Source organism: Bos mutus, chromosome 19 (genome assembly GCF_027580195.1).
Source record: "Bos mutus isolate GX-2022 chromosome 19, NWIPB_WYAK_1.1, whole genome shotgun sequence".
In the NCBI taxonomy this organism is placed as follows: Eukaryota; Metazoa; Chordata; class Mammalia; order Artiodactyla; family Bovidae; genus Bos; species Bos mutus.
This window is the reverse complement of record NC_091635.1, coordinates 34,300,432-34,320,683: the sequence shown is the minus strand read 5'-3', so window position 1 is coordinate 34,320,683 and position 20,252 is coordinate 34,300,432. Positions and strand designations below refer to the sequence as shown.

The following is a 20,252-nucleotide window of genomic DNA, read 5'->3' as shown; positions in this document are numbered from 1 at the left end:
AATCCCACACATTGGTCCAAACTATCCCAAGACAGGCTGAAGTACCCTCAGTCTGTCACACAGGGTGTCTAGGGTGAGACCTCCTGGGACAAAAGATCCATGGCCCCTCACCACCCATTCTCTCTCCTCCACCAGCTACCACTGAACTCCCCGCTGGTTCTGCAGGTGGGATGGGACTAGCTCACATGAAGCCTGCACTACAGACCCAGGAGGGGCTGGGGGAAAACAGCAGAGGGTTTCTGAGCTTTTATTTCCAGCCAGAGACTTTCACTTTTTCCAATACACATTGCTGCCTGCCGAGAGCCAGCCTTGTTATCTGATGGGCAGTGGGCCAGGGGCTATTGTGCACAGGCCCACAGCTTGGGGCAGGAAAGGGAAGTCTCCCCAAACCAATGGCTATCAGAGGAAGCGAATGGAAAAATCAGGAGTTGGCAGAACTGCTCCGGAGCATTTTCAGTTTTGTTTTTATCTTCATTTCAGAAATTAGGGGCTAATGACACACACAACAGCCGCTGAGAATGAGTGAGACAGGGACCAGAGCAGGACAAGATACTGACCACAGAGACTCACTGATGCTCACATGTTTACTAGCAGGACTGCAGCGAGCCAGGAGGCATGAGCACAGTGCCATGCCGGTTTGCAGTCAACCCAGGTCCCAGCGGGCACAACAGGGAGAGCAGCTTCTCTGGGCCACCCTCCCCTGGCACTCCAGCCTGCTCCTGCTCTAGTCTCACCAGGCCACTCGTGCCAAGGGGCCCCTGTCATTACCAGCTGAAGCAAAAGAACGGACTGATAATCCTGTGTTCAGGGTGGCCGCAGCTTCCTACAAAGCCTCTCTACACAGGGGTTCATGCTGCTGGCTGGCCACATTCCTCCTTGATCCAGGGCAGCAGAGCTGGAGCAAAACTCTTACCCCAGGATATGGCTGAGTCTTTTGCTCTGTTCTTTGACTCAAAGCTGAAAGAGAGTCTCCCAGACTTGAGCCCTTCTCATAGGAGACTCCTGTCAGGAAGCTGATGCAGTCAGGAAGTTGCCTCCACAGGGAGTTCTAGGGCTTTGGGTCAGTGTTAATGTGCAGGTCACTACAAGTACAAAGAGATAGCTGTTTTTGGCCATCAACTATTTTCTCTAAACCCGGTTCTCTCTTGGGGGGCGATGAGGGGAGGAATCCAATCTTTTTTTTCTTCATCAATGGAAAAGCTTAACCAATATATCCCCATTTCCTCACACTGGACCAGGCTGTACAGAACAGAGCTTCTCGATACTGTCATCCCATAAGACCCTGAGAAAATCCTGTGTTTCAACTTGCAAACCTCCCGTTTTGTTCTGAAGTTGCTACTACCACTACACAGTTTCTGGTCTGGTCCAGTACTGCAGAATTTTAAGCAAGGAGAAAAACCTGCGGGAGTGAAGGAGCTGGCCACTTTGTTCCTGTGTTTGCGGCCACCGCCTCGGCAGCTCACTCTCCTCATCTGTACCAGGGCGGAGGTCCGCACCGCGCGCAGCTCTCTAACCCGTTACTGTCCAGGTGCCACTGTCAGGCATCTCATCCTTTCAACACTCCCGTTTTTCCACCTCTCCTCTCTGAGGACCAGGGCTGCCTTCCTCCTTACCCAGGCACTGTAAGCCTTCGGCCTGGACTCCCCCGTTGACTCTCAGCAGGACCCCAGGGGACCCTAGGGTCCCCTCTTCACGGGCTCCAATCTCCTTTTCAGCTGTCTCTGTGCCTCCTTTCATCAACAAGCTCAGATCTCTAGCCTAAAAATAGCCTGACCTTATTTCTGCCACTCCCTTAAGCCACTAGCCCACCTCTTTTTTTTCTTTCACGGCCAAACCCTTTGAAAAAGAACTAATTGCCTCTACTCATCACCTTCCCATTCCTGAGGGGTTGCAATCTGGCATGCCCACTGCAGGTCACAGTGGCAAGAAGAGGAGCAAAATGGAATGAGAACAGAGACAAAGGCACTTAAGATGCGCTCGGCCAAACGCGAGTCAGATGTGGCAGGGATGAGTCCTTTACTTGAGGGCTTAAGGGCATCGCCTGATGTATTACGGAAGAAACAGTGCTTGAGCTCTCAGTGTCAAAGGTGGGTAGAATCTCCAGAGGCAAGGACACAAAGAAGGGTATCTTCACATAGGGAAATTCCGTCTGCCTTGTCTGGAGATCTTCCCCAGGGGTCTCTCTTTTGGGTTAACATATTATCTAGTAGGTTTTATTTTTGGTTTGGGGTGGTTTTTTTTTGTTTTTTTTTTTTAAAGCTAATTGGATTGAAAAAAACTGGAATTCAAGGTATGTATATTATGATGGGAAAAACCAAAGGTGAACATGATAGCTGGTTTCAAGCATCTAAAAAGCTGTCACATGAAAGATGTTATCTGTGCTGCTCAAGATGGCAGTACTAGAGTCAATGGGTGAAGTGAGAGAAGGCAGAATCTCAACTCAAAATAAGGACTAATCTCAAATAAAGTTGTCTCAAATTGGGTTGGGCTTTGCTGCACTTCCTCATTATTGAAAATGCTGCAGTGGGAGCTGAATGACCTGCATGTTCAGTCTTCCGCTCAATACGCACAGGTATGTTGATGCTGGTGGGGAAGGAAGGCCAAGAGCCCCTCCTGTTGGTGGGGGCTGCGTCGCCAAGGCTTCTCATTTGACCCCATTTGCATGGCTAGGACTTCTGTCCCTCATGCTTAAACCCTAACTCCTCTCTTTCTGTTTCCTTCTATTCCAGAAGGCCCTACCCCATACGAGCAGAGCAAGCAATCAGATGTATGGATGAAAATGACAAGTTTTTACTCTTGGTCTGTCCTTTTCAACCTGGCTGGCGGCGTGGAGGACCTCCTTCCCACCCTGGCATACTCTCCCTCCTACTTCTCTGGTCACTCCTTTCCTGTGTCCTCCACAGGTTCATCCTCCTCTAACTGGTCACTGTCTGGATTTCTAAGGCTCAGTCCTAGGGCCTCTTTTCTTCTCACTCTAGAGTACGTTTAGAAACTCTCATCTGGGCCCATGGCTTCAACTTGATAACATCCATTTTTCTCCTCTACTGCTAGTTTTCTCCCCTCTGAGCTAGAGATTTGCAGAGTTAGCTGCCCATCTGCTGTCTTCTCTTAGCTGACTCAAATCCATCTCCAATTCAACCTGCCTAAAATTTCATGCCCTTCTCAGCACCTGAAACCAGGCTCACTTCTAATCTCTGTCTTGGTGAAAGGTACTGCCAGATATCCATAAACCAGTAACTTACCATCCTGCTCTCTCAACACCTGAAAATGCAATCCAATACCACAGTGGTTCTTAACCCTTCTGATCTTAGAACACTTTTTCACTTCTAAAATTGAGGACACCAAAGATCTTTTATTTATGGGGGTTATAACCAGTTGATATTCACTGTATTAGAAATTAGGGTCAGAAAGTTTAAAACACACTGATACACAAGCACACATCCCATTAGCCACAGAGCAATGATATTACCCCAAGCAGGTAACCTCTGGAAAATTCCTCTATTTGTGAGAGAATTAGTGAAAAGCCGATCGACGTCTTAGTATTATCATGAAAATAGTTCAAACCCTGCAGATCCTAAATGGATTTCAGTGACCACCCCACCACCTCCCCAGACCACAATGCCATGTTCTAATGGCGTTACCTTCTAAATGTCTCAAATCCACCTGGTCCTTCCGCTTTACTTACCATCACTAGTCTAATCCACGTTTCTGTCTTCTTTCATCTGGACCATTACATAGGCTAATATGGCTTTCCCTTGGAGCCATGCTTGACCCTCTTGGATCGGCTCTCCACCCCTTATGTAGCTAGAAAAATCTTTTCAAAATAAAAATCCGAATACATCACCCATTCCTCTTCACTTAAAAATCCTAAAGTGGATTTTTTACTGCCTTCACCATAGGACTGAAATCTACCTGACAGTCCACAAGGCTTGGCCCCTCCTGCTCAGCCTCAGCCCATCCCCCTTGCCCTGTTCTCAGGTCTCCAGCCCTCAGGGCTTCCTCCTGTTCCTGAAACACAGGGCACTCCCCTTTTCATGAGGCCTCTGCAAGCAAAGCCAGGAACTCTCCTCCCTGTCCTTTTGAATAACTCCCATTCATGCTCTAGGTCACAGCCTAAGGCTTCACTGGCCCTAAAATCAGGTCATATCCTTCAGTTGTATGTGCTAACACCACCACACACCTTTTGGTCACAGCGTATAATTAGAGATAAGTCACGACAAGTGAGATCTGACCTCCTACAGGTATATAAGGGCCACAGGGACAGGAACTGTGTTTTTGATTTCCATGATTCCGGCACACAGCAGATATTCTAGCTAATTATTTCCTAAATGAACAAATGAGTAAAAGGAGAGAGATACCATAAGATAATGTGATAAGCGTTAGAACAGAGATGGTACCAGGGGTCACCACTCCCAGCAGCTGCCCACCGCCCACAGAGCAAGTCCATGTGCAGTTGAGGCTCCTTGGTCATAGCAGACATCTCTATTTCTCCTTCAAATACATCAGCCCAGTCAGAAGGGTACGTGGGATCACCACCAGCAGACCCCTGAAATGACCTCTCCCCTCATCCTGGCCTATGGAAATCCTCCATAACCTCTAAAATTCCAGCTCACATTGGATGTACATCCCAGGTCATTCTAGTCAGACATAGCCTCTGCCACATCCCAGCTTTACGAGTCTCTTTCATAATCCAGAACCACCTGGTGTTCTCAGAAGTCACCATCTTCTTTGGTGATCGTGCCTGGCAGATGCCCCTTTCTGTGCCTGGAATATCTGTCTACATTTCACACTCAGTAAATCTTCCCTTCATTTGTCATCTCTGATGTTCCCTCTCTTGTGAAAGCAAAGTCCTGGGCGGAGCTGGTTCTCTCTCCTCTGTGTCCCCACACCACCCTCGGCCTTCCAGGTGCCTCCACCGTAGACCCCACACCAGCCTAGAGCCTGGGATATAATGCTGGCTGAAGGGAGGAACCCAGGATCTCTGCATGCTGGGAGGCTGTGTTGCCCATTCTTTATATAGACAGGAACTCATTTGTAGAGATTTTACTCCTCAGCACTCTCAGACAAGGAAATTCCAAATCGGGCCCCTATGACAATGGCCAACCTTTTAGCACCCACCTCCACACACGTCACAGGCACTTGCTTAGGAGCAGGAGGCCACATCACTGCCCAGTGTCAGTACTCACTGCTTCCTCCACAAAGGAGCAGTGCTGACCCCCTCCAGCCCCTTGGTCTCTACAGGGACTCCAGAACAGAGGCCAAACTAGCAGAGATACGCAGGTTCCAGGACACCTGGATTCTAGGGCCAGAGATGCTCTGGATAAGGTCTCCCTGCTCGGGTACTGGCTCTCCCCTCAACCAGCTTACTGTAAACATACCCATCAATCATCCACAAGGCTATGGAAATATGAAATGCATATATGGACTTCCAGCTTGGCAACACTTACTACCAGAGCTTCCTCAGGCTCCAGAAATTACTCAGTGAGGCAGAGTCAGTGCATCAGCAGCACAATCTTTCTGCTGCTCCCTGGGGAGGCTTCTTATTCCCACACAAGCTCCATGACAGGACTGATGCTTAGAATGCAGCACCCCGGCCGCCCCGTCCCGCCTGGCTGCCAGCTCAGCTCCAGATCTCCAGAGAGCAGTTCAGTTCAGTTCAGTCACTCAGTCATGTCCGACTCTTTGCGACCCCATGAATTGCAGCACGCCAGGCCTCCCTGTCCATCACCAACTCCCGGAGTTCACTCAGACTCAGGTCCATTGAGTCAGTGATGCCATCCAGCCATCTCATCCTCTGTCGTCCCCTTCTCCTCCTGCCCCCAATCCCTCCCAGCATCAGAGTCTTTTCCAATGAGTCAACTCTTCACATGAGGTGGCCAAAGTACGGGAGTTTCAGCTTTAGCATCAGTCCTTCCAAAGAACACCCAGGGCTGATCTCCTTCAGAATGGACTGGTTGGATCTCCTTGCAGTCCAAGGGACTCTCAAGAGTCTTCTCCAACACCACAGTTCAAAAGCATCAATTCTTCGGCACTCAGCCTTCTTCACAGTCCAACTCTCACACCCATACATGACAACAGGAAAAAACACAGCCTTGACTAGACGGACCTTTGTTGGCAAAGTAATGTCTCTGCTTTGGAATATGCTATCTAGGTTGGTCATAACTTTCCTTCCAAGGAGTAAGCGTCTTTGAATTTCATGGCTGCAGTCACCATCTGCAGTGATTTTGGAGCCCAAAAAAATAAAGTCTGACACTGTTTCCACTGTTTCCCCATCTATTTCCCATGAAGTGATGGGACCGGATGCCATGATCTTCGTTTTCTGAATGTTGAGCTTTAAGCCAACTTTTTCACTCTCCACTTTCACTTTCATCAAGAGGTTTTTGAGTTCCTCTTCACTTTCTGCCGTAAGGTTGGTGTCATCTGCATATCTGAAGTTATTGATATTTCTCCCGGCAATCTGGATTCCAGCTTGTGTTTCTTCCAGTCCAGCGTTTCTCATGATGTACTCTGCATAGAAGTTAATAAGCAGGGTGACAGTATACAGCCTTGACGTACTCCTTGTCCTATTTGGAACCAGTCTGTTGTTCCATGTCCAGTTCTAACTGCTGCTTCCTGACCTGCATACAGTTCTCAAGAGGCAGGTCAGGTGGTCTGGTATTGCCATCTCTTTAAGAATTTTCCACAGTTTATTGTGATCCACACAGTCAAAGGCTTTGGCATAGTCAATAAAGCAGAAATAGATGTTTTTCTGGAACTCTCTTGCTTTTTCCATGATCCAGCAGATGTTGGCAATTTGATCTCTGGTTCCTCTGCTTTTTCTAAAACCAGCTTGAACATCAGGAAGTTCACGGTTCACGTATTGCTGAAGCCTGGCTTGGAGAATTTTAAGCATTACTTTACTAGCATGTGAGATGAGTGCAATTGTGCGGTAGTTTGAGCATTCTTTGGCATTGCCTTTCTTTGGGATTGGAATGAAAACTGACCTTTTCCAGTCCTATGGCCACTGCTGAGTTTTCCAAATTTGCTGGCATATTGAGTGCAGCACTTTCACAGCATCATCTTTCAGGATTTGAAATAGCTCAACTGGAATTCCATCACCTCCACTAGCTTTGTTCGTAGTGATGCTTTCTAAGGCCCACTTGACTTCACATTCCAGGATATCTGGCTCTAGGTCAGTGATCACACCATCGTGATTATCTGGGTTGTGAAGATCTTTTTTGTACAGTTCTGTGTATTCTTGCCACCTCTTCTTAATATCTTCTGCTTTTGTTAGGTCCACACCATTTCTGTCCTTTATCGAGCCCATCTTTGCATGAAATGTTCCCTTTGTATCTCTAATTTTCTTGAAGAGGTCTCTAGTCTTTCCCATTCTGTTGTTTTCCTCTATTTCTTTGCATTGATCGCTGAGGAAGGCTTTCTTATCTCTTCTTGCTATTCTTTGGAAAACTGTTCAGTTTGATGCAATTCTACCCGCCCAGAGAGAACCTGTATGGACAGCAGCAGGGGTTCCAGCAACATCAGGGCAGCAATCTCAATGCAAATGCTGACAAGGCCAGACTTCCCCCTTGAAACAAACTGCACAATTCAAAAAGAGAGCTTTCTCCTCAAATGTGGGAAAAGGGATCCAGAGCAAAACTGGACTGCCTGGTGCAATGCACAGATCTGATTTAGATTTCTTTCCCAGGAAGGCCTGGCAGCAGCTACATATCTTTCTGACTAATGAGCCAACTGTATATATTACGTCAGTAGTCTCCTGTCCTCCTAGACAACTTAGGACGCTCCAGGAGTCTTGTTGGCCTGCATCTTCCGTGAAGTATCAGAAGTCCTCAGGAACCATAAGCAAGAGGCTTGATATCAAAACTCAAACTTGGACCTGACTTCTACCTCCACAAGTCCCTAGTCTTTTGGGCAAAGTATGGTCAGAAGTGAGGGCCACTGTCACTGAAGGTCCTCAAGCAGATGTTTGAGATCACTTTTTCGGGGCTGTTGAAGAGGACCTGATTATCCCACCACAGCATGACACCATAAGGGTCAGGACTCCATCCCAATCATATCACTATTTCTCTTCCCCAAGGAAACGCATGGAAGATTATTCCAAACAGCCTAGCAGTCAATAATGTTTGATGACTGTTTTTTAATTAATAATTATTTTTTAAAAGAATATTAAAAAAAAAAACATAGGCAGATAGATAAGAGGAAAAAAAGGGATGAGATACTCACTGACAGAGAGGTGCCTGCTCCTGGACTCAGGGGGCTGGTAGATGGTATTTATATCTCCCGCAGACTGGGAAGCTTTGATTCGCACTTGCCTGGACACCCCGGAGTGGGGAGAGGAACTGGTCTGCAAGATAAGAGGAAAAAGGCAGCTTACTAAGGAGGCAGGCTGTGAAACGTCCCCTCGCCCCTCCCTGGAACTCACCATGCTCTCAGCCACCTTCATGCTTTCAGTGCATGAGCTTCTCAGCTTTCCCCCAAACCTCACTCCTCAATCAGATTTGGCCCATCGCTATTTGCTCAATGTCATTTTACAGTTTCACTGATAGAAAGCACTGATACCCAGTGCTCCCATGTAATAGGTGATGACCCAGACACACAGGAATACCAGGCATTCCTGTAGTAATGTGCCAAACAGAAAACAGCTGTAAATATCCTCTCATAAAACTCTCTGAAGGGTTGGGGAGAATAGCAGGAAAAGCAGATTTCTCAGCAGCAAGATCACCTGTTGCATGGGGGTTCACAGTGGAAAATGATGGCCACCTCTGCATCAAAAACTCTGGTTGATAAAACATTTTAAAAATAATGTGATATGCTTCTTCTTCCCCCCTATCATTGCTCCCTGAAAATTAGGGTACAGTGAGCTTGGCTACTTCATATTCCTGGAGTTTACATGTGAACCATCTTGGGACCGTGTTCATCTCAGAAAGACTATCACAGGTACCATGCTGCCAGAGGTCAAGGCCTTCAGGACAGGGTCAGCAGCCTTGCTACATCCACCCCACTTTGCACTGACTCAGTTGGGCCACGAGGTGAGCCCTAGAAAGAAAACAAAGCAATAAAAGGGGGCCTGGCATGAGAAAGTTTACAACTGAAGCCTGAAGGGGAGCAAGTGATGTCAGGCTGTGCTCATAAGTAAGTAGAGTGCTATGGAGAGTGGGAGCTCAGAATTTATAAATAACTTGGGTCAAAATTTCTACTTGTTTCTCTTTTTCTCTCTCTTTCTCTCTCTCACACACACCTCCCGTAAGAAAAAAAAAAAGTACAACCAAAACAAACTCTATCCTGTCCTCCAGGAAAAAGGCTTCCCGCACGCACTCAGGGGTAGATCCAGCTGCCAAGCAGCCTTCTCTGGTCTCCCTGCGCCAGACCTGATCACATGCCGGCTGTCCTGACACACTGTCCTGCTCTAACGGGAAGTCAGGACCAAGGGGAAGTGAGTGTTCTTGCTGAAGCCTCCGATGTGCAATAGCTCTCCGCCAAGGGTCAGAGAGGAAAAAACAATCAAAGCCACACGCTGGGGAAGCAGGTCAGTAAGGGGCACAGAAAGGCTACAAGCCCTGCAGTCAGAAAGAGAAGAGCTGTGCTGAGGACCTCAAGGACACCTGCTGGGACACAGGGCCTGACACAGAGTGGGAACTCCATACATCTTGGCAACACAATCTGAAATTACCGAAGAATATAAATTCTAATCTCTCAATTTTCAAATCTAAAAGCTGAGACAGGAAATGAGGTTCAATAGCCGGCACAAGCATAGGTTTCTAAGAGGAAAGGCTGACTGCGGCATCAAGTTGGAAAACAGATGAAGGGAATCAGCGAAGGTTTCCAAGCAGGGCTTCTCACATTGCCACGTGCACACAAATTGCTTGGGACCTTGTTCAAATGCAAGATTCTGATTCAGCAGGTCTGGGGTGAGACTGAGGATCTGCATTTCTAACCAGCTTTCAGGTGATGTTGATGAGGTGGTACATAGACCACACTCAGAGCAGTGAGGTCCTGGGAGGTGAGTCATATTTGGTTTAAAGCAGTGCTTCTCAGCCCCATCTACCCAGCAGAACTGCCTGTGGGGTTTTCAACACCTCAGACCAACTACAGCACACTCTCTGGGGGTAAGACCCAAGGACTGGTATTTTTAAAATCTCCCCCAAGTGTTGGTAATATTTGGTCAAGTTCGGAAAACCCTGATTTTAGGAATGACATGAGAATGACATGGTAAACAAAAATGAGGATGATGCAAGGATTCAAGGAACCTGGAACACGACCTAGAAGTGGGAAAGAGAGGGAGGAAGGTGGGACTAGGGAAAAATAAAAGGGCCTGCAGAGAGTGAAAGGGGTCCCAATGGGTGCAAAGTGTGTAGCTGGCAGAACATTCTAGAGATAGCAAATAGAAGGCACTAGACCATTCTGTGAAAACCTCACTGAAAGACTCTGTGGGTAGCAGTGTGTTGTGGCCGACACAAACAACATGAAATTTCACCAGGGAACCACGTGCACAAAGACTGCAGTCACTGGAAACCAGCAAAAAAAGATTATAAAAGTTGACCCACGAATTATCTTGATAAAAGATTTGGTGGCATCAGACAAAAGGAGCAGTTGAACTCAATGATGCAGGGGGAAAAAAGGGGTATCCATGTGTTTGCTTTAGTTTGGTTCATGGCTTTGGCCAGGTGAGATGGGAGGAGTATGACTATCCACCTTGCTGAGGGATGAAGACAGATGAAAGGCTAAAATCTGTCATAGAAAGAGCAATAAAAAAGGAATCCAGAGAAGAGACAGTACATTTAAAAACAAGAATGAGAAGGGAAGTAAAGGTTCAGATGGTAACAAAAGGTTAATGAGGTGATAGGCTGCTAAAACTGAAGGAAACTATAGAGAACAAAGTAGCTGACAGTGATCATCAAGATGGGATGAAGACCGGGGTATGTGGTGTCCTGAAGAAGTGTATGCAGAGTGTGATCTATGGGCTGGTGCCAGGCTCCAACCTATGGTGAACCAGTCCTCTACAATTTAAGTACTGAAATGAAGAGTAAGTTGCTAATGAACACTTTGGTAACAATTTGGCAGAGTGACTTATGCCTATTGAATCTAACAATGAAAATCGGGGGCTTGTGTTTTATATGTCTCTAGTTAATTTTTCCACTTTTCAGTTTTTGTGTTTTTTAAAAAGAACTGGTCTATGACAGATTGGAAACTAGAAGAACAAAAGTGAGATTTCATCACAAACAGAGAAGCACTCTTCTAAAGGAGGACACCTGCTGCTGCTGCCAAGTCGCTTCAGTCACGTCCGACTCTGTGCGACCCCATAGACGGCAGCCCACCAGGCTCCCCGTCCCTGGGATTCTCCAGGCAAGAACACTGGAGTGGGTTGTTATTTCCTTCTCCAGTGCATAAAAGTGAAAGTGAAGTCGTTCAGTCGTGTTGGACTCTCAGCACTGCCATGGACTGCAGCCTACCAGGCTCCTCCATCCATGGGATTTTCCAGGCAAGAGTACTGGAGTGGGGTGCCATTGCCTTCTCTGACACCTGAGCACATAGCAATTTTGGATCATGATACCTCTGTTTACAAAGAAGTCTGAAGTCTAGTTGAGGAAGTCTCCAAGGAAAGATTTCATCACCACCAATACTGTTAGTCTTAAATGTAAATCTGTATAAATGTCAAGAAATAGGAGCAGCTTAAGCATTCTAACAGTAGCAAAACTGGTTACTGAATAAAAGTATGGTCTATCCATTCAAGGGACTTCTGCATCCTTATAAATTATAATCATGAAGACTGTATATTAACAGAAAAATGTACATGACAATAAGTGAAAAATTAAATTAGAAAACTGCATAAACACCATGACAACACGTAAAAGTGTGTATACATATGGCCAAAGAGAAACATATGGAAAAATCAATGTTTTGGTGCCAGAATTATGTAAGACAATCCTTTTTTATTATTTTAACTTTACAATATGTTACACTGACTTTGTAATTTTTTAAATATACATCCTTAGAAAGAGAGGCATCAATATGGCATTTATTTCATGCAACATCTAATGTAATGCCATGAGTGTCAGAGATCAGATGGTCATCTCTCACACAGCTCTGGGTGCTGCAGCAGCACCTGCAGCTGAGCGCACCCTTTGATGGATGTGGAGGCAAATGTATAGAATCAGTTGTCTCAAGTTTCTCGTCAGGGGAGTGGAGGGATCACCATCAGGGTTGTTGGCTCCCAGTTAAACCATCATGTCATTAAATTTCAATCCCAACTTCTTCTGTAAAGAAGGGGTTTGCTAAATACGGTCTCTACTTGACTCTTGCTAACATTTCAAGTAGTCACTGTTGCTCTCTTAGGAAGATGGGTTCCAGAACAATAAAATACAGCTCCAGTTCTCAAGGACCTTACAATCTTTTGGGATAAAATTTATAAATACGCAACAACTTTAGGGCAATTACTAAGCAACCTATAAACTAGTGTGCAAATTATATCCAAAGACTAAAGGAAAGGGGAATAATCAATATGGCCTCAGTCAAAAATACTGGCCAAACTGTAGCAGGTAAATCAAGCTAGAACCTAAAAAAAGGCTGACAACCATGGTCTGGCAAAAAGGAAGAAAGAACTGCAGAAGAAGGGAAGTATGCTGGAGAACTTGGAAAGATGAGACTGGGGAGCTGAAAGAAGGATCGTTAGAGAAAAACCTTGGGTGCGAGGCTACATTTAGATCTTACAAGCTGGGCAACGAGGAAGGACCTCAAGGAGAAGGGAAGGAACTGGGACAGAGAAATGAAGGAATAAAGTGTGTATTTCACTTCAGAATACTTTCCAAAACATATCCAGAAAAAAAGGCACTGGGAAAGAGAAGACCAGTCCTCATGCACAAGGACACTTCTATAATATTAGAAAACATCTTCTTTATTCTAAGGCTTCCTAACTACATTCTTCTGTGTCTTTCCCTAATCAACAGACATTCTAAAGTCTCTTTAAAAATAAAGCACCATTCCCTCTAAATTCTGCTCGGTATAGGGCATCCACGGTTCTCAGGCAGCAACATTAGCTGTCCACAGTTGGCTGTTTTCAAGTATATGGAAAGGAAAGAACACCAAAGAAACTTTCAGGGATGTGTATGTGAAGAAAACTGGTAGAGGAATCAGACAGAAGACAGATACAGATTACAAGCACTCTTGCGAAACATAGGCCCTTGGGGATTCTTTAGGAAAGGAAACTGTGTAAGGAAAAATCCCTAAGTTCTGAAGGTCCCTAAGATTGCTGCCATTTGGTAAGGCAGCAGATGCTAACTTACTAGAGGCCCTTTAGTCTATGGCCTTTTTCCCACTGAACAGACGGAAAAGTGTGTTTTCTACATGTGTCCCAAGGGAAAGTCACAGTTGCCGAGTTGTGGGAGTTGGGTTTACAAAGCATGACAGTCTCAAATCCTTGACAGTCTTTGCTAATCAGCACCCCCACGCTAAGCAAATCTCCCTTGCTGGGGTCCAAATCTAGTTTAAAATTAAAAAAAACACATTAACTATACAGAAAAAGAATCCTCTCCTTTATCATAAAATGCTTTCCTTCCTCCCACACCACAAGCCAAGTAACCTTCAGCTGCAACTTTAACACTGATGATCTGGCTTTGGAGTAAAACCAAATGCAAAAGGCTAGCTGACTGCTGACCCAGTGGGCTAGACCGCACTTATGTTCTCGCTTTAGCAGTGACAGAGGAACACAAAACTCCATCAAGGAAGAACCTGAACTCCTGAAGGACAGCAAGCTGTGTCTTCAGCTGTCAGTCCAGGGCAGGGGCTACTTACATGGTTTCTGTCCTGGGACAGCAACAATATTCTAAGACTTTTCATGCTTGAGCTTCTATCCAAAATGTCAATTGCTTTGTCAAGATCATCTTGATTCTTCAGCAGGATGGAGAGCTGTGACACAGGACCCAGAAAAAGGAAATCATATAAAATATGTCTTTAGTCTGCAAAAATAACCAAATTAACACTAAAAATAAATTTGGAGAAAAACAATCTCAATGCATACTCTGGAGTCCTCAAAAGACCTAACTGAAGCCATAGAGATATTTTCTTTTTTTCTTCATTAAGTGCACAATTTAATAAGTTTTAGGAAAATGACAGAGTTGTGCAACCATCACCATAATTCAATTTTAAAACATTTTCACTGCTTTAAAAAGATCTCTTGTGCCCATTCACAGTCACTCCTTTTTTCTACCTCTCACCCCAGGCAACCACTAATCTACTTTTTGTCTCTAGAGATTTGCATTTCCTGGACATTTCATATAAATGAAATCACACAATTCATATATATTCGATTCAATTCATACTTTTGCATCCAACTTCTTTCATTTTGCTTAGTGTTTTTGAGTTCATCCATGATGTAGCACATTAGTACTTTATTTCAAGATATTTTCTGAGAAGAGCTTCCTCTCTCAAAATACTCTTTACTCCAAAGCATCAAGTCCCAAACAGTTTTAGCCCCCATATTTCTTCCCAACTTGAGCAGCAGAAGTGTGTCCCACCCTACTCTGTGCTGACATTAACAGAACAAGCAAAAAGGCAGAGGAGGAGGAGAGGGAGGGCTGAGGATGAAAACATTACTCAAATAAGAACACAAATTTAGACCACACAGAAGGGTTTAATATCTTAATGTTTAAAGGTTAAAAACAAAATCCATGACTAGAACCAAAAATGACTTCCTCTGTTTTCATTCCACTGAAGTATTAAAGAGAAGATTCTTGAGGATATAGACAAGTCTTACTTGCTATTAAAAAGCAGAAGATGTTGAGTTCAGTTCTGTCGCTCAGTCGTGTCCAACTCTTTGTGACCCCATGAACCGCAGCACGCCAAGCCTCCCTATCCATCACCAACTGCGGGAGTCTACCCAAACCCATGTCCATTGAGTCAGTGATGCCATCCAACCATCTCATCCTCTGTTGTCCCCTTCTCCTCCTGCCCCCAATCTTTCCCAGCATCAGGGTCTTTTCAAATAAGTCAGCTCTTCGCATCAGGTGGCCAAAGTATTGGAGTTTCAGCTTCAACATCAGTCTTTCCAATGAACACCCAGGACTGATCTCCTTTAGGATAGACTGGTTGGATCTCCTTGCAGTCCAAGGGACTCTCAAGAGTCTTCTCCAACACCACAGTTCAAATGCATCAATTCTTCGGCGCTCAGCTTTCTTTATAGTCCAACTCTCACATCCATACATGACTACTGGAAAAACCATAGCCTTGACTAGATGGACCTTTGTTGACAAAGTAATGTCTCTGCTTTTGAATATGCTATCTAGGTTGGTCATAACTTTCCTTCCAAGGAGTAAGCGTCTTTTAATTTCATGGCTGCAATCACCATCTGCAGTGATTCTGGAGCCCAAAAAAATAAAGTCAGCCACTGTTTCCCCATCTATGTGCCATAAAGTGATGGGACCGAATGCCATGATCTTAGTTTTCTGAAATATTATGAGTACTTAGTATTAAAAGATGCATAAATATGCTATGCCTTAAGACCTAACGAATGTCAGCTCTTATACATCTGTGGCAAACACAAGCAAAAATCCAATTAATTTCTGCGATTCCCAATTTATAATACAAGGAAATGAGAACTCTAAATCCTAGGCCAGGAAATAACAAATAGTAAAAAACAGTATTTAAAATCTCAAAACAACCCATGGAATGAGATGAAATTCTACAGATCATATCACATTAAAGAATTCACTTCTGAGTAACATATAAAGTAAGGATAAATAAGGGCTAGTGTCGGGTGGAGATACGAGAAGATAAAGAAATTACTGGAGTATGTTTTAACTAAAAAAAAAAAGCTACAGTTTTGCAAATGTATGTTAAGGATCTAGTATCCAGAATATATGAAGAACTCTTACAAGTCAACAATAAAAGGACAAGTAATCCAGTTTTTTAAATGGGCAAAGGATTTGAATATATATTTGTCCAAAGAAAAATCAATAAATGGCTAATAAGTACATGAAAAGATACTCAATATCATTAGTCATTAGGGAAATGAAAATTAAAACCACAATAAAATATCACTTCATACCTACTAGGATGGCTATAATTTTTTTAAAAAAGAAAAAAAAAAATCACAAGTACTGGTGAGAATGTGGAGAAACTGCAATCCTCATATATTGCTAGTAGGAATGTAACGTGGCACCAGCCAATATGAGAAAATTGGGCAGTTGCTCAAAAAGTTAGATACAGAGTTTCTACAAGACCCACAATTCTACTCTTAGGTATATTTTAGAGGATTGAAAACATCTGTTCATATAAAACTGGTACACAAATGTTTATAGCAGCATTATTTATAACAGTCAAAAGTAGAAAAACATCAAGAGGTGAATGAAGGGATACACAAAATGTGGTATACCCATATCATGGAATATTATTCAGCCACAGAAAGGAATGAAGTCTGACACATGCTACAATATAGATGAGCCTTGAATACATGCTCAGTGAAAAAAGCCAAATACAAAGGCCACATACTGTGTCATTCCATATATACAGAATGTTCCGAATAGGCAAATCCAGAGATGTAATGTAAATAAGTGGTTGCCTGGGGGTTAGGCAGTGGAGGGGGAATGGGAAGTGAGTGCTAATGAGTATAGTGTTTCTCTTCGGGGTGATAAAAAGGTTCTGGAATCTGGTACTGGTAGTTAACACAACTCTGAATATACTAAAAATCACTGAATTATACAGTTTAAAAATGTAAATTTAAAAATAAAAGGGTAAGTGATATGGTAGGTGAATTATATCTCAAAAAAGCTATTTTAACAAAAATATAAGTAAAATCAAAGATTTTTCATCTGTGGTTCACAAGTCCTGACAAGGCAGGGTTTAGAGGGCAAAGAAAAATAGGTTGAGAGAGTTGAAATTAATAAGATATAAATTAGTCAACTCTTAGTCACTGACATTAGCAGAGTATGGAAAAATATGAATGATTTAATATAATAACAATTATGGGAGTTCCCTGGAGGCCTAGTGGTTAGGATTCTGGGCTTTCACTGACATGGCCTGGGTTCAATCCCTGGTCTGGGAAATGAGGTCAAAAAACAAAAACAGAAACAACAACAACAGTAAAAAAGTGATGAAAAATAAATGTTCAAACACATTAGTCTTCACTGACTCTTAAAATATATTTGGTTTAGAATCAATATCTGCATAAATATTTGAATAAAGGAATGCCCAACATTCTGGGCAGTCACTTCTTTGGCAAAAGAGTTTGAAAATGGATTTTGGGACATACGGAATTCTTAATGGAAATATTAACGGAAAGAGAAACAAGTAGTGCTAAATCATCCAGAAAAATCTTTCCTAACTAAAGAACACCTTCTTGAATGCTGACTGGCTAGCTGATTTTAGCCTCACTTTTTCATATAGTCATGGATGCTTGAACTGTTCTATGGATTTTTCACTTATATTTTGGAGGTTCTCATATTCTGGATTTAAAATGTGTTAGTTTACATACTTTGAAATGCTTACATCTGTTTTATTTATTAACCATAGTGTTACTGATTTTCTAAATTTGATGTATTTCTAAAATCTATCCAAAAAGCAAAAGCTCATATGGTCTTATTTTTGTTAGCTATATGCCAGCATATACCCAACTGGGAAGCTTCCCTAGTGGCTCAGTGGTAAAGAATTTGCCTGCAATGCAGGAGATGCAGAAGACTCAGGTTCGATCCCTGAGTCAGGAAGATTCCCTGCAGGAGGACATAGCAACCCACTCTAGTATTCTTGCCTGGAGAATTCCATGGACAGAGGAGACTGGCGGGCTACAGTCTATGGGATCACAGAGTCGGACACAACTGAAGTGACTGAGCAAGCATGCGTACCCAACTGTGGCTGTACATTTTGTTTAAAGAGGACCAGAAAGTTTTTAGCCAACAAATCTCAGCTTCTACAGACTTCAGCCCCAGAGTTTGGAGGAAATTCTTAACTTTTCAACCACTAAAATAAAACTACACAGGAAAGGCCTCTCAAAGAGCCATGAGGTTGCCCAGCTTTCCTGTCTATTCCCCTCAACTTAGTTCCCTCAAGGAGCAAGCTTTTTTTTTTTTAAGCCTTTATTTTCCACTAAGGGATGAATCAATCCTTTTCTTTTTTTTAAGATTTTAATTTATTTTATTTTTTGGCTGTGACAGGTCTTCAATGCTTTCTCTAGTTGCAGCATCTGGGCTTTTCATTGCAAGGGCTTCTCTTGTTGCAGAGCATAGGCTCTAGGTATGTGGGCTTCCACAGTTGCAGCACATGGGCTCAGTAGTTATAGCTTGTGGGCTCTAGACCGTAGGCTCAGTAGCTGTGATGCATGGGCTTAGTCGCTCCGCAGCATGTGGGTTCTTCACAGACCAAGGATCGAACCCATGTCCCCTGCATTGGCAGATGGATTCTTAACCACTAGACCACCAGGGAAGCCCCTCAAAGTGCAGGCTCTTTACTGGGCACAAATACATTGCCTTTCAGACTAATTTAAAGCATCAACCTAAGCAGACTACAGCCTCTAGAACCTTCCTTGGAGCTGGGAAAGCAGCCAAGTAACTGACATTCAAAAGAATTCCTTCCTGGGTGATGTTCAAAGTATGCATAAATAAGGACCACTGGGTGGGGTTAGGAGGAGTAAACATTTAAAGAAATGATTAGAGCAGGTGCTAATGTTTGACACCAGCTACAATCAGAAGCTAAACTCTGAGAAGAATCCAACATTTATGACTATCAATAGAGGTTGACCGGAGAAGGTAATGGCACCCCACTCCAGTACTCTTGCCTGGAAAATCCATGGACGGAGGAGCCTGGTAGGCTGCAGTCCATGGGGTCGATGAGGATCAAACACGACTGAGCGACTTCACTTTCACTTTTCACTTTCATGCACTGGAGAAGGAAATGGCAACCCACTCCAGTGTTCTTACCTGGAGAGTCTCAGGGATGGGGGAGCCTGGTGGGCTGCCATCTAATGGGGTCGCATAGGGTCGGACACGACTGAAGTGACTTAGTAGCAGCAGCAGCAGCAGAGGTTGACAGTCCTACCCACCAGTTTTCCCCACATCCCCAGCCCTGCTGAACCCTCTGCTATAGCAAGGCAATGCTAAGCTCTGACCCTGATCCCCGTACCTGACTCCACCATGGAGTTATTAGAGCTACCGGCCTAGAATGAGCAGAGGGAATGGAATTAGCTGTGCAATCTTCCATGCAGTAAAAAAGAAAAATCCCAGAATTATTGGAATTAACAAAAGAGGCTCCAGAAAATGAAAACCTGCAGATGACATAAGAAGAACAAACTCGGAGATCCTCAGTTAAGCAGAGAGAAACAAGGTAGGCAAGGTGCTCCGAGTATCCCCAGGCTATCTGTCTGCCTACCTCATTGTTCATGTAGTGCAGATCCAGAGGCTGCCCGAACACTGCTGTCACCTTGTGCTCCACATCTTCGTATCTCACAGGCCGGCTGAATGCTATAATTCTGAAACAGAACAGAAGCACGGTTAACTGTGTATTTTAAATGCAGGGTTTAGAAGGTATGACTCCTGAGTGATATTTTCCTTTCTTTTCAAGAGTTCTTTTTATTTTTCATGCAGCTTGCCTTTCTCTGTATTTTTTTCTTCTCTTATCTGCCTTTATCTTTTTACCCTTTCTCTGAGCATCTCTCAGGTTTTTCAATAGTACCCACAGGCAGCACTCAATCTCAATCAATGTTCTACCACTTCAGCTCAGATCTTTCAGTCAATGACAGTTGAGTATCATGGCAGGACACCTGGATTTAAAAACTATGTTCCAAATATTCCTATTAGGAAGAAAACATGGAGATGGGAACCGCAATCCTGAAAACACAGTCTTAACTCCTAAATGACTCACATCCAGGACTTGAAATGTTCTTTTCTACTGTTCATTTTTGACATGCCACAGGAATTTCAATGCTGATTATCCTAAGAATTGACATTTCTCACCACCGAGTCACAGGAATTTCCCTTGAGTTGGTTATATGCCTGATTAGTTTTTTTAACCAGTGACACGTGTGCCTGTAAATAGTGTTGATATTGATGCTTTTCTAGAGAGACTCATTGCTGCTAAGTCGCTTCAGTCGTGTCCGACTCTGTGCGACCCCATAGACAGCAGCCCACCAGGCTCCCCCGTCCCTGGGATTCTCCAGGCAAGAATACTGGAGTGGGTTGCCATTTCCTTCTCCGATGCATGAAAGTGAAAAGTCAAAGTGAAGTCGCTCAGTCGTGTCCGACTCTTAGCAACCTCATGGACTTCAGCCTACCAGG

At 43.9% G+C, this 20,252-nt stretch overlaps 1 protein-coding gene across 4 annotated transcripts in view; it reads right to left on the bottom strand.

Annotated features, from left to right (window-relative positions):
* The window catches only part of MAP3K3 (mitogen-activated protein kinase kinase kinase 3), a 60,796-nt gene that overhangs the window by 15,982 nt on the left and 24,562 nt on the right, over positions 1 to 20,252 (bottom strand). For all 4 annotated transcript variants that reach the window (XM_070390047.1, XM_070390046.1, XM_070390049.1 and 1 more), the window contains 3 exons: positions 19,348 to 19,447; positions 13,786 to 13,899; positions 8,221 to 8,341 (listed from right to left, as the gene is read on the bottom strand). In XM_070390047.1, the coding sequence (XP_070246148.1) occupies positions 8,221 to 8,341; positions 13,786 to 13,899; positions 19,348 to 19,447 (335 nt within the window). The remainder of the gene's footprint in view (positions 1 to 8,220; positions 8,342 to 13,785; positions 13,900 to 19,347; positions 19,448 to 20,252) is intronic.